The 15,819-nt window shown below is 40.2% G+C and overlaps 1 protein-coding gene across 1 annotated transcript in view; it reads left to right on the top strand.

The window, feature by feature from the left end:
* RERGL (RERG like) overlaps nucleotides 1-15,819 on the top strand; it is a 96,776-nt gene that overhangs the window by 12,961 nt on the left and 67,996 nt on the right. Inside the window, exon 3 of the mRNA XM_085871077.1 lies at nucleotides 2,021-2,094. Coding sequence (XP_085727203.1) covers nucleotides 2,021-2,094 — 74 coding nt within the window. The remainder of the gene's footprint in view (nucleotides 1-2,020; nucleotides 2,095-15,819) is intronic.

The following is a 15,819-nucleotide window of genomic DNA, read 5'->3' on the forward strand; positions in this document are numbered from 1 at the left end:
TTTGTTGTCGTTTAGAATTTTTTACTGTCGACCATTCATCGAACTGTGAGCCCAAGTTAGATGAAATGACATATAGAGACAAATTCAGGATTACTGTTGCTGTACCCTGATGACAATAGGATACTATAGGATGACAACTTCATTTTTGTCACCTTGTGTAGAACTTTTTGAAAGACAAATATACAAAACAGTGACCTAACAAAATCAGTTATTTATATCATTTTCGTCATCAAGTCCCAAACGCATTGGAGGTCTTGGATAAGTCCTATCTGTCAATACTATCATATAGTTCTTCAATTACAAGCTGTGTGTGATTTGAAGTATTATTACATTTGTCGAGGGGTAGACATTCTCATAGAGCAGATGGGAATGTATAGAGTAGCATCATCCGTGTACGAGTAGTTAGCCAATCTCAATGTAGTAAGTAGGGACACGTCAGCTTAGGCCTAAGTCACATTTGCTCTACGGCGAGGATGCGGCCGCCGTTTGGCTATCTTTTACAGGCTGTAGGGGTCGCCGTGGAATTATAACGTGGAGTTATAACTTTTTTCATTTCTGCGTTCACCGCCGCAATTCGACAAGCCGAAAAAAAAAAAAACTGGTAAAAAAATATATATATATAAATTAACCCATTCGTTACTGTCCGTCTGGCCGCACGTTTGCCTTAGGGCCCCCTGCGGTTGCCTTGCGGGCACCTTGAGGCTACCTTGCATCTGCCTTGAAAATTCTATGGCCGCCGCAGGGCCCCCTTAAGGTCACCGTGCGACGTCAAATCAAAGACCGTATGGTAACCCCACGTTTTCGGTCTCCACAATTTCTAAATACGCTGTGCGGCTCCCCGAAAAATAAAAACATGTGACTGCTACATTGTGTGACGGTGGAAATACTATTGCTGCCGTATAATTGCTATTGGCCATAGATTTTGGAGACCCCACGGCCGCCGTGGCAAATGTGACTTAGGCCTTAATGATCGTCTCGTTTGAATCTGCACCACAAAGGGGATGGCGTATCATAATAAATAATAAAGGATTATGGTTTAGGAATTGTGCGTATATAACCCTTTTGCAAACATCGAGCGGGAGACAGTGTCTGAGCAAAAGGGGTGGAGCTATGAATCTCCTCGAAGGAGCGGAGCATTGCCTGGGGAGAAGAAGGAGGAGCTAGTAAGAGAGTGAGTTTGTTGAGTCTGAGGAGAAAAGACAGTTGAGGAGAACGAGTTCAAAAAGGATCGTGATCTTGTCTGAGAGAGCGAAGCCTGAAGAGAATGAGTGCTGAGGGAGGAGACCTCTGGGAGGATCGGCCTGTTTGCCTGTCTTCGCCCTGTGCTTGTTTGTCTGCCTGCTGCCTGTTCATCGTCCTGCCCATCACCTCCTCATCCCTCGTCGCCTGCTCATGGCTGCTCCGCGCACATCCTTCCACCCGCCACCACCAGAGCTGAATTCCCCAGTCCATTTCCCGTCTGTGATTAAATCTGTTGGGTGGTGCCTTTGAGTTCTATAGATTAGGTTTTTACCTCAATGTGCATAATTAGTTATTTATTGGTTGTATCCCCTTCCTTCCCTCCCAACCCACCATCCTATCCTCGCGATCACCACACACTGATTATTTTTGTTTATTTTACAAGCACTAAGATTCTGGTGTCTCATTTTCCTTGGATGGTATTTAAACTGTTAAAATGTTTCAACGCAGATTGTGTTTTGATGAGTTGTGTCGGATATTGTGAAATTAAACCTCCTGTCCTTTGTTTGAACAAGAACAACAAGGAGTGATAATTAAGTGCTGTACATTGAAATTTAAAAAAGTCAATCATTGCTCAAATCAACTGGTTTTTTTTTCGACATCATCCTCATTTGACAACAACACGTTAGGTCACAGACATACTTATCAACCTTTTGAGGTCGGAGACGCTAAGTACTCGATAAACTGGAACTGCTTTATGCATTGTACAACCATAATGTGAAAGGGGCCTTAGTAAAGGGGCCTCACTATGGATTTTCCTTTCTCCCCTACTTCTTGGCAGACTTGCTCTACAAGAAACAAATAAAAGTGGATGGTCGACATTTGAACCTTGAAGTATTTGACCCTTGTTCACAGGTAAGAAATATTGTCTCTGTCGATGATATTTTTTAATTTATTTTTTGAGGGGAATAGGGTAGTAGAAGGCAGATGGTGAAGGTTGGAAGGGAGATCAAGATGATTTAATATTTATGGAAGAATGCTTCAATTTTTTGGAAGTCCAAGCTCCCACTTCAGTTTTATGTCCTGCGTCATAAAATGATGTTACCGATGTCTCACTCGTGCATATTGTTCAACTACAAACCATACATGGTCATCCAAGTGAGCTTGACTGTCCAAAACAGCTCTTGCATCCCATGATTAGTAACATTTTTATGCTGGTCCAAACATTTTTATGCTGGTCCAAACATTGTGAGGACTGGAAAAACATGCACAGATAAACACTTAACATTTTCTCTCTCACTAAAGTAAATCTGAATTTCAAGGCAAATACATTAGTGTCATTATAATGGATAAATACATTCATTGGACTGGTTGTTCTATTGAAAATTTATTAATACCTTCCGTTCAGGACATGAGTTTAATAAACCGCAGTGGCAAATTTACACCAACCAACAATCCCCCCCGGCCCCCTCCCCAATAACCATACCTTATGCTTTGTCATAATAGGGAGTTATACTTTATCGTTTATCAAAATAGGGAGTTATACTTTATCCTTTATCAAAATAGGGAGTTATACTTTATCCTTTATCATAATAGGGAGTTATGCTTTATCACAGAGTTATATTTCATCCTTTGTCATAATATGGAGTTATACTTTATCCTTTATCATAATAGGGAGTTATACTTTATCACAGGGAGTTATACTTTATCCTTTATCATAATAGGGATTTATACTTTTTCACAGGGAGTTATACTTTATCCTTTCTCATAATAGGGATTTATACTTTATCAAAGAGAGTTATACTTCATCCTTTGCCATAATATGGAGTTATACTTTATCCTTTATCATGATAGGGATTTATACTTTATCCTTTATCATAATAGGGATTTATACTTTATCAAAGAGAGTTATACTTCATCCTTTATCATAATAGGGATTTATACTTCATCAAAGAGAGTTATACTTCATCCTTTGTCATAATATGGAGTTATACTTTATCACAGGGAGTTATACTTTATCCTTTATCATGATAGGGATTTATAGTTTATCCTTTATCATAATAGGGATTTATACTTTATCATAGGGAGTTATACTTTATCCTTTATCATAATAGGGATTTATACTTTATCACAGGGAGTTATACTTTATCCTTTATCATAATAGGGATTTATACTTTATCAAAGAGAGTTATACTTCATCCTTTGTCATAATATGGATTATACTTTATCATAATGAGGAGTTATACTTAATTTATCCACAATGACTCAAAGGTGTTTGATGATTAAAAAATAATTCAATACTAGTAATACCCGATCCCACCGGGTGTGTAATATGGTATCAATACCCTGTTCCTGCTTCTTCTTCACTTGATGGATGGACAGATGTCACATCTCCTTTTAGTAATAGTGGATTCTCGGACAACAGTAATTACATGATCTGCATCTCCTGTTCCCTCCGGGAGTGGAAAAATGTTGTCAATACCCTCTCCCTCTGGCATTGGTCCATGGTTAAACCACTTACACTATTCTCTGTTTACAGGCAAAAATCGCAAATCATTCTGCATTATCTTCATGGTGGTGGGGGGGTAGGATAAGGAGAAATTATTTTGCACCCATGACCTGACTCCATGGACCTCAAGCATGGATGCAAAATTTGGTGGAGATTGGTCAAGCCGTTTTCAATTCTAAAATGATCAGATGTACGACATGCAGACATGTGCAGCATTACCTTATTTTGGTATGATTATGAGTACTGTATTCCTTATAACAGACTGCACTGTCTTTCACCATGTCAGTAATCCATGTTTTAATAGTTTACTAGCATAACCCACGCTCTGCACGACATGTTGGGGTGGGTGTGTTTGAGAAAGGAACTGATGCAGAGTATCAGTAGTAATTTTACTTTAATGCAGTAAGTGGAATACGATTTCACTGTTTCAGAACCATTTTATTTACTTTTTTTGTACCATGCACCTCATATGGTCTTAGAGATAATGTAAGCCGAATATCACGTTACTCGAGCGCAGAACAAAGTCGAAGATAGCGCGACACGAAACCAGAAACTCGGAAATAATATATAAGATGTCAACAATGCATCATTTGTAAATCTCCTCCAATGGCGAATAAGTTATTCAACTATACATTCCAAAGCCCTGACTCAATTCCGAGAGATTACTTGTTCTAACATATTGAGTCTGTCCTAATTAGGTGACTAGATTTGTTGTAGATATCTCATTTTAAGCACAATGCAAAAATATATTTTGATCCAGACAGAGAAGTTTTATTCACTGGAAGAATTACTCGTTGATAGACAATAGCTGTGTTGATCCAGATTGTCTGTAGTAAATTGTCCTTATTAATTCCCAAGAATTTTGATTCATAGGAAAGTTTTCACACTTGTATGAAAGTACTTAATATTGACCAGGTGGGAGAGAGAGAGAGAGAGAGTACTAGTTGGCATGATGAGGAGTGGTGGTGGATCACATGATTACTGTTGTCCGAGAATGTCTGCTGACACCTCAGATAGCCTTCACAAACACTAGTATTACATTGAATTTTGGCCCATCGGATAGCGTGCCACACCCTCGGATATGGAGCCACACCATTGGATAGAAAATCATGCCCACTGATAACGAGTCATGCTCTCTGACATTTGAGCCCTTCGGATAATGCACCACACCTTTAGATATCGAGCCACACCCTTGGATAGAAAATCATGCCCTCGGATAATGAGCCACACCCTTGGACAGCAAATCAAGCCCTCGGATAGTGAGCCATGCCCTCAGATAGTGAGCCATGCCCTCAGATATCGAGCCACACCCTTGGACAGAAAATCAAGCCCTCGGATAGCGAGCCATGCCCTCAGATAGTGAGCCATGCCCTCAGATATCGAGCCACACCTGTGGATAGAAAATCATGCCCTCAGATATCGAGCCACACCCTTGGATAGAAAATCATGCCCTCTGATGGTGAGCCATGCCCTCGGATAGCGAGCCATGCCCTTGGATAGTGAGCCAAGCCTGTTTATGCCGTGTTCACACACATTTCCTCTATACTGGTAATTCTTTGTCCCAGATGGATTAACACTTCCGAAATTCAAAAAGACCTCAACTCTTTCAACATCTGATTTACCCTGGACTTACCATTCTGCATGAAGTCCCCTTCAGTTTAATTAGGTTAGAGTTAAGAAAACTGATCAATTACTTTAAACTTAACCATTCTGAAATGTTTATTTTACTTAATATACGGGTACTTGTACCAAGGTTGTGCCAATCTGGAAAAGCTCAATGGTTTCACCCAACTAACATCTAATATGTAATATGCTTTTGAATCCAAGCCTGTGTGAGGATAAATTATTTCCTAATAGTAGGGACCTGCAGAACATCTGTGTGATGTAAAATGTGACTTCAAGTCCTCAACATCGCCCACCCCACCTCAGAAACCCCAAGTCTTCAACCCCCACCCTCCAAAACCCCAAGTCATGAACCTCACTCTCCCAACCCTAAGGCTTCAATCCCTTTCCCACTACAAGCCTTCAGCAGAATATTTAACTCTTTTCCCTCCCCTCTCATGCTATTAGTGACCACAGAAACCGCGATCTAAGCAGCGACAGCATGGTTCCGACATGTCATGGCCCATCATGGTCGCCTGTCCAATGCACAGTCCTGCGAGATATGTGGAAACCCGTGGAATTGCAACTCTCAAGCGAACATGAGCAGCCTAATTGTGCCAATAATCGACCCTAAACCAATTATCTTCTTCCTAATGCATACATACACATTGTTAAAAGTAAATATCGATGGATGTTTTCTTTCACAATCTCGCAAGATTCCCGAAATCCTTTGGACAAAGACCGTTATTATGACATTGGTTTTATGGTCCCTGGTCAAGTTGTTCAAGAGAAAACAGCTGGAAATAATCGGAAGGACCCGCAGAACCTCCGCGGTAAAAGCCCTTGCTCGAGAGAATGGCACAGTGTTATTTGGGCTGTGTGTAAGGCATCAGACCCCTGCCTCGATCACTCCAAATAATAAATAAACAAGCAGTCATAGACTGGTACTTACGAAATCGTCAACTTCACCTCTGACCTTGTCTAATAAAAGCTGTCTCTCGAGAAGGTAGCGACGCAAACCAGAAGTTTCTTTGATGATTCTGGACCAAACCATCAAAAATCGAATGTTTGACCTCACTGTGACCTTGACCTTTGACCGATTTTCACTAAAATCTAATCAGCACTATCCATCACCCTCCTGAATCACGTGGTGTAATTTGACATTGGTAGCTTCTTCCGTTCTCGAGTTATCGTGCCTACAAACAAACAAACACACACACAAAAACACACAAACAGATGACGGAAGTCATCAATATGATTTCGTAAGTAAAAATAACTCAGATTTGAAACAAAAACTTGTTCACTGCCTATGTGCATATATAATACATCGTAGTTATATAGCTTGGATAGATTCCAATTGCACTTACCCATTGGCTAATACCAGAGAATGAAGTCTGTGGCCTTTACAAGGCCTGTGACACCAATCGGCTCCAACCTTTTGACATTTGATGATTATTTTAACACTCGTTTTGGTAATTTTTACACTGAAAAGAAAACTTATAGGGAGGGCATGGTGATTGTGAATACACTCACTCACCCAACCACCACCACCACTGTTCCCTCATAAAAAAAAAAATATGATCAGAATGACTTTTAGTGGGGCAACTTAGCTAAATATAGCATAACAATTGTACATTTTGTGAGGAAAGCACCAAATTTGGCACACTAGTAGCCTAACATATTATGAACAGATTTGGATATTGGGCCATCTCAAATTCAGCCGCTGATGGCTGTGGCAGCCATTTTCCACTGCCATCAAAAATTTTGAGATGGCCCAATATCCAAATCTGTTCATAATATGATAGGCTACTAGTGTGCCAAATTTGGTGCTTTCCTCACAAAATGCACAATTGTTATGCTATATTTAGCTAAGTTGCCCAACTATTTCTCAGTGGATGAGCCATTTGATATTTAGTAATTTTTTTTTTTTCATGAAACCTGCAGTCGTTCTCATTTCACTGTAGTAGTGCTCAACAAACAGGTCATAATAGGGGAAAAAAACATGAACCAAAAGTGATAATTGAAAATGAGGAAGTAGCGCTCACGCACATCCTGATGATCCCATCGAGCGTGAACTTATAAAACAAAGCATCGTGACTGGATGTCAGATGCTGTACATAGGTACAAAAAAGAAAAGATGGCATTGCTTATTTAGGTAAAAGTACCCAGCGATTTTTGGCCTAAATAACGTAAACATCAGAAAATGTCCAAATATCAAGACCTCAAAAATTAGGTCAAAAGAGCCTGGAGGCTGACGAACACCAAAGTTGTACCAGTAATAATTTGAGCAATGGAAGTGATAACGAAGAACCTCATGGAGATCTTAAAAACCATCCCGGTAATATTACTCCAAACGAACTGCAGTTGGAAGCTGTCCGGGGCTCAGTGACGATCCTGAAAAGAGCCCTCGGAACAAGAAAACTTTACAAATTGGTTCATGAATCGTGATCCTTACTGAAATGAAGGTGGAAACTTCGAGCCTTGGGAGGACTCTGTTCCACCTTCTGAAACCCACATATGGAAAGCAGCTGATGACCACTTGTTCTTCTCCCCCTCAATCTCACTATGCTTTCCCACTGATATATTATAATCAGAGCTAAAACATTCATGAAAGCCGCTCCCTCTTTAAACAACCTGCACGTTTTAGATGGTTCTAGACGCAGAAGTAAGCAGACATTTCCGAAACTCTCACGATCCTTCCGCACGACTTTAAAATCTAACGACAACATTAGAACTCGTCACCTTATTACTCCACTTAACTTTTAGAATAAACATCTCGCTTCACTATATATTACGCAGTTATATATGGTGAATGATTTGTTCAGTATTGATTGATAATTCTGTATTGTTGACAGTATACAAGCATTGACATCACATTGAACCAATACTCGTCCCAACAGTCACTCTTAAATAACTTGTGACAGTCAGACATGCTGTTGTTTCTTTTTCACCAAAGGTATGAGATCATGAATCTCAAGCAAGAAGTTAGGGATAATTGAATGGGCATGTTTTATGTTTTTGACATGGCATGGCACATTGGTACCCATCTATCATTGATAAGCTCTCTCCTAACAGCACACCAGTCTCTCTTAGCATGGGTGGTTGAATTCCTCAATATGTGTGAGAAGCGAGATGCTATCAGTGGCAATCTCCCACTGAAGACTGGTGCTGCTCAAGGCAGCATCCTGCAACACACCACCAGTCAGTCTGGAGTTGGTATTTATCAGCTCCCCACAACCTACAAAGCCTTTGTACACAGTATATAAAGAGTTTGCATTCCTTTGTGGATAACATCTCCTGCATTTCACCTTGGGTGATGTTTATTGCCAAATAATAATCCAAGACACAAGGCTTACTTCTACCTCAAAAGACTACTTTTTAAACAATGACTTTAGCTATTACTTGTTGGACAAAGATGAATAGGAGGTATGAGTGTCATTTTAAATTAATTCCAAGGACTTGGTAAATTTGGGAAATCAATACAGAGAATGGGATATGAACCTGGGGTTATGTGCCCAGAATGCGAACACAAAACAGACTATATATCCTGATCTGTCGGGGCCTGTTTAATATCAGCTTTCGTCTGGTGCTGTTCTCCTTGCTAATTGTTAGGCCTCCACCACCCTGATGCACCCAATCCACCTCTTTTCACCCCTAACACAATGCCGGCATTCATTCTGCAACCATTCCTTGTTAACCATTCAAAATCCAACCTATGTGCTTACTTCCATTCTGTTATCCTCCTTTAATCACACTTTTGCAATCTTCTTTCGATGTCTGTGTAATCCTGCCACACTTTATGTACACGTCCACCTGCTCCGATGCATGCTATCCCATCATCCATTAGAACTGGCCATGTTCGTTCAATCTACATTTAAAAAATTATTTCAGTTCATCAATACTCTACCATCTACCCTTTTGTGTTTTGGCTTCTCTTCCGTGTAAGAATATAAAATTTTGGCTAAACATAAATTGAGAAAAATATAACAATGACTGCAGTTAAAAAAAGTGAAAGTGATTATCAAAAGGAGTATGCAGAAAAATTTGATTAAAATAGCTGAAAATGCAATAACATGTTTATTTTTCAAAAAAACATTAACGCTTTGTCGCTGTCAATAATAATCGACTTCTTTTCATTGCAGGTTATAGATTTAATGTTAACACACAAATACTGTACTTGGACATTCCCAATATGCCTGATATGATGTTGGCTTAATGGTTAGGGTGGTGGGCTTGGGATCTCCTGAGTTCAAATCCTGCTCAGCTGTTGAATTAATACCAGGTGGGGTTGACTCTGCCTGTCATCCTTCCGAGGTCGACAAAATGAGTGCCAGCTTGCTGGTATACTGTGTCGGAGTGGCGACCTGTCCAGGATTGTAACCAATAGCCCAGAAGACTGCTTAGGTAGCACCAATGCTCTGCACAGAGTATTGTCCCAATGGATGGATGGATGGATGGATGGATGGATATTTCCAATGTCACCTGAGGTTTTTCTCTACATTCAATTAATCCTTTCCATTTTGATAAACTTGTCCGTTGATGCAGACCGACACGAGCCTTCAAAAATACGAGCAATATTACACTGCATATTTTTCCTTTCCAGTCGCAGGTAATTACAAGATTGGTTGAAAAGTAGAACTAATTCCTGAAAGTTCTGTAATAACCAACGACTGTTTAAATCTTTGTTATATTTTAATGACTCTGTTAGAGCAGTGTGGATTTGATGTTGATAATGACAAGTCTTACGCAGACACTCCATCTTACTGCAAGCCCTTTTCATGAGGAATAATAACAGTAAAAACTAGAACGGGCACTCATAGAGTGCATACCTTCGCCGCCACTACTTTTTTTGTTCTTGGTATGAGTGTAGGGAACTGGTTTCATATGAATGGTCTTATGACACAAACCACATATCTATAATGTCATGACCCCCCCCCCGACTTTCGGGGGCTACGGACTAAACAACAATCAACTCACGTCGTTTTGGCGAGTCTTCACTCGCAAGCTCGGTGAATACAACGTTTCAACAACAGAAGGTAATCTCGTTTGATGCTGGTTTCATGCAAATCGAATAAGAATTGACTGAGTTATGCCGAAAACCGCATATTTTTCAAGGGCGTGACCCCCCCCCCCGACATTTTACCCCAACCGGTGACATGTGTTATGACGTCATTGTGTCACAAGATTGGGCATTAAATTCTGAACATTTTGGTGCTGGGTTCATGTAAAGCGGACAAGAATTGACCGCGTTATGACAAAAAAACGCATATTTTTCAAGGTCGTGACCCCCCTGACCTTTGACCCCTAACCGGTAACAAGAGTATGGGCGTCATTGTGTCATATTGCATATCACAAGATGAGGCGTTGAATTCTGAACATTTTGGCGTTAGTTGCATGCAAATTGAATAAAAATTGACCGTGTTATCGTAAAAAGACGATTTTGACCTTTTTGTGACCTTGACCTTGACCTTTGACCCGAACGATCCCAAAATCTAATCGAATGCTTCCTGGCTAATAACCAATCATCCCACCAAATTTCATGCAATTCGGTTTAATACTTTTTGAGTTATACGAATCACAAGATTACAAATAAATAATTAAATAAATAAATAAATACACGCCGACCAAAACATAACCTTTCGCAGAATGCGAAGGTAATTAGGTTTACAGTATTTAATACCTCTGCCACTGAAGGTGGATGGAGGTTATGTTTTCACCCCTGTCTGTCTGTTTGTACGTTTGTTTGTGAACAAAATATCTCAAAAAGTTGTACAGGGATTTGGACGAAATTTGGTGGAAAGCTTTGGTATGTGACACCGCCAAAATGCGTAGATTTTGGTGAAGCTCCGAATCCGCATCCGGATCCGAGAATTTTTAAAGGGGTTCTTCACCATTGAGAGATTGGGCCAAAAACGGCATATAGCAGGATATCTCAAAAAGTTGTGGACGGTTTCGGACAAAACTTGGTGGATGAGTTAATTAGGTGACAACAACAAGCCAATTAGATTTTAGTTCAGATCCAAATCCAGAACCGGCCCATCAGTGGGATACAATAACGTAAACTAATCAGCCTGGTGGAGGTATGCGCTCCACCGAGTGCCCTCCTAGTTACCCACGCCAAAGGAGAGGTTATTGCATTTGTGTCCTTTTGTCTATGTCTATTTGTTTGTTTGTTTCCTTGTTTGTTTGTTTGTTATTTACAAAATCGAAGATTTTTCAAGTACATTGGTCAATCGATTTTGTTATTCTGTCTGTCTGTTTGTCTGTTTGTCGCCTACAGGTCACAATTTTAAACCGATCATCACGAAACTTCACCACATGGAAGAGATTGTCATTAGGAATAAGCCTATTGTTGTTGAGGTCAAAAGGTCGAAAAGTCAACATCTGTCAAAGGTCAACAACATAGGTAAGATTTCTGAAATTATTAATTTTCATCCGATTGACTTAAAATTTGAAGAGGATTTATATTTCAGGTCGCTGAATTGAATCAGCCAATTATTTTTGAGGTCAACGGAGACCAAAAGGTTAACATAGGACAAAGGTCAACAACTGAGGTGAGATTTGTAAATTCCTCAATTTTCATCCGATTGACTTGAAATTTGAAGACGATATATATTTCCAGTCACTGAATTCAATGAGCCAATCTTTTTTTGAGGTCAACATCGACCAAAAGGTCAACATAGGCCCAAGGTCAACAACTAAGATGTTATTTCTAAAATCCTCTATCTTCATCCGATTGACTTGAAATTTGAAGAGGATTTATATTTCAGGTCAATGAATTCAACCAGCCAATTATTTTTGAGGTCAACATGGATCAAAAGGTCAACAACTTAGTGAGATTTCTAATTTCCTCCATTTTCATCTGATTGACTTGAAATTTGAATAGGATTGATATTTCAGGTCAATTAATTCAACCAGCCAATTATTTTTGAGGTCAACATGGACCAAAAGGTCAACATAGACCCAAGGTCAACAACTAAGGTGGTGCTTCAAAAACCTCAATTTTTATCTGATTGACTTGAAATTTGAATAAGATTGATATTTCAGGTCAACTAATTCAACACACCAATTATTTTTGAGGTCAACATGGATCAAAAGGTCAACAACTTAGTGAGATTTCTAATTTCCTCAATTTTCATCCGATTGACTTGAAATTTGAAGAAGATTCATATTTCAGGTCAATTAATTCAACCAGCCAATTATTTTTGAGGTCAACATGGACCAAAAGGTCAACATAGACCCAAGGTCAACAACTAAGGTGGTGCTTCAAAAACCTCAATTTTTATCTGATTAACTTGAAATTTGAATAGGATTGATATTTCAGGTAAAACTAATTCAACCAGCCAATTATTTTTGAGGTCAACATGGATCAAAAGGTCAACAACTTAGTGAGATTTCTAATTTCCTCAATTTTCATCCGATTGACTTGAAATTTGAAGAGGATTCATATTTCAGGTCACTGAATTCAACGAGCCAATTATTTTGAGGTCAGCTTGGACCAAGCAATCAACATAGGACAAAGGTCAACAATTGAGGTGAGATTTCTAAATTCCTCAATTTTCATACGATTGACTATAAATTTGAAGACCATTTGCATATCTGGTCACTGAACTGAAGCGCCAATTCTTTTTGAAATCATTATCGGCCAAAAGGCCAATTTTGGCTAAATTGGGCCAAATTGTCTAAAATCCTCAATTTTTATCCAATTGACTTTAAATTTTAAGAGCATTTGCATATCAAGTCACTGAATTCAATCACCGATTAGTTTTGAGGTCACCATAAGGCAGAACGTCAACATTGACCAAAAGGTCAACATAGAGCGAATTTCTAAAATCCTCAATTTCAATCCGATAACCTTGAAATTTGAAGAGTATTTGCATTTCAGGTCACTGAATTCAACCACCTATTAATTTTGATATAAACATGGGCCAAAAGGTCAAAATAGGCCTAAAGGACAATTTGGGCAAAATTTTCTAAAATCATCAGTTTTCATCTGATTGACTTGAAATTTGAAAAGGAGTTGCACATTTGGTCATTCAATTCAACCGCCAATTATTTTTGAGTTCAAATATGTTTCGTGGATTTTGCAAGTGTCATGCTCTGCACGACGTCTTTTTCTTGTTATCTTGCCAAAACGAAGTTTTTGCAAGATATGTTAGTCAGCTTGTATGTTTTTTTTTTGTCTGTAATCACGTATAAAAAATTCTGCAGAGCACAGTTATCATTGGAAATTTTTGTAACTTCACATATCATATTGTCAGTCAGGTCAGGTTCGATCTGTGACCTGCTACAGGTACCATGTAAACCTGTACTAACCTGTTCCATGGTCGGGTTGTCGGCGACTAAACCGTCTCCCCCACCAGGTTTTGTGGTGAGGGGGGTGTTTGGATATGGACACCCAGCAGGATTAAAAACAAAACCTGTCAAAGGGCGGAGGAGCTCATTGTGAGCCAACGGCCATCCATATCTAGTGCCCAACTGTATCTGCAGACGTCCTCCTGCAGTTGGGTTACTTCTTATTAGGAGGTTGGTGGCAGGATTTGCACTCCGGCCACCGTAAAACCCTTCATTCCGCAAAACGTAAAAACGCAAAAAAAATCTGAAAACGCACTCCGTGGGAGTACCTCCTGTGCAGCTTCCCTTCGCAGGGCAGCTCACCGGATGACGTGATTGGGGCAAAGCCTTCGGGACCCCCAATCTTTGATCGGAGGGAAACCACGGGGTAACATCCCTGGGTCAGATTGCGGGAGAGTGTGTCGGAGTGGTGCTGAGGTGTCGTCCACCAGACGGCGGTCTCCTTGGGTTAACCTGAGGGGGTCCCTTCGGGTGGGTGCCTGGAATGTCCTATCCCTAAAGGCCCGGTCACACCTTGACGTTTTAGCCAACGTATGCCGATTTTTGAAATTTTTTTTCTAAAACGCTGGCACACGTTGAATACGTTATGGGTAAGTTTTGATAACATTGAGAGCACGCTGAAAAACACTGCCATACGTCGTTGTACGTTGGCTTTAAACGTTGTACTTTTTGGTTGTCCTCAAATTTTTTCATGCTTGAAATTTCACGACGTATGCCGGCGTATGACTCGCACGTTCCGCTACGCTGGCCACAAGTTGTATGCACGGTCTGCGATCGTTGACAGACGTCAACACAAGCTACTTGTAAGTTAATCATAAGTTGAGACATGCCGAGGTAATGTTTAGCGTACCCGAAACTTATTTCTAACCTATGATTAACGTGTTGTTGGCACGTTACGCGATCGTTGCCACACGTCGACAGACGTTACTTTTAAGTTACTCATAGGCTGAAAGACGTCGGTATAATGGATCGTCTTTGCGTCAGCGTCCACAGCCACGGACAGGACACTTATTTGCAGCATTCTTCAAACTTTTCTTCGGCATGACGAGGATGTTCACACTTCGATGTCTAGCTTGGCTATGATTCCAATTGTCCATCGGCAGCGTCTATTTAAAATAGTCGAGTTTGAGCGTTTTAACACGTTCAGAAGAAACGCTTCAAATTTCAAAACCCCAGCGTCAAAAAACAAAGGTGAGTGAAAGCAATTTAAATCGTTCATTGTAAACAATGAAAATGGCTGAGTGGTACCGTTTAAAAGTCGTTGAGTGTAAAAAAATCCAATTGTTGAGCGCAAGCGTCTACTTTCAATAGTGGAGATGCAGCCATTTAAATCGTTGAGTGGCAGCCTATGAACCTACCCGTGGACACGCGGACGCAAGGACGATCCATCATAACCCACACCCTCCCCCTCACACTCACCTACTACTGCCAACATGAATAAACTACTACTAATACTAATACTGATACTGATACTGTGCCTGCTGACATGGACATCGACTCAAAAAGGAACTCGAAAACACTGTTGGGTTCCCCTTTTATGAGCAGCATTTTTATATACCAATTCCCAAAACCGCTGGGAACACGTCTTTATATGGCAGTTGTAAGCTAGAAACACGTTAATTTATTTTTTTTTGTCGACCGGAAGACGTCATTGGAATACGTCTACATACGTCGATGTGTGTTGGGACTACGTAAAGAATTGGTTCAAAGCACGTCAAACACAAGTTAGAAATAAGTTTCGCGTAAAAACGACATTACCGCGACGTGTTTCGACTTATGAGTAGCTTATAAGTAGCCTTTGTGGACGTGTGTAAGCGTCCACATATCGTGTGTACAACTTATCCCCATCGCATGCGGAACGTGTGTCATACGCCGAGTACGTCGTAAAATTTTGAACATGTTTAAAATTTCTTGACGTACTCTACTTACTATGACGTATGATAGCGTGCTTTAGCGTTGTACTCACGTATACCAAACTTACCCATACCGTATTTGACGTGCCCCAACGTTTTAGACACATTTTTCTTAGGTCGGCATACGCTGGCAAGATCGCCAAGGTGTGACCGCGATGTTGACGCTTCCATTTCTACGGCAGTTATGATTCGAATCGTTGTGCGTCAGCCTTTTAATAGGCTACGTCACGACATCGTCGGCGATGCGTGCAACGCGCTATG

The sequence above is a fragment of the Eptatretus burgeri genome, chromosome 2 (genome assembly GCF_056783735.1).
Source record: "Eptatretus burgeri isolate ZD-2024b chromosome 2, Ebu_testis_v1, whole genome shotgun sequence".
In the NCBI taxonomy this organism is placed as follows: domain Eukaryota; kingdom Metazoa; phylum Chordata; class Myxini; order Myxiniformes; family Myxinidae; genus Eptatretus; species Eptatretus burgeri.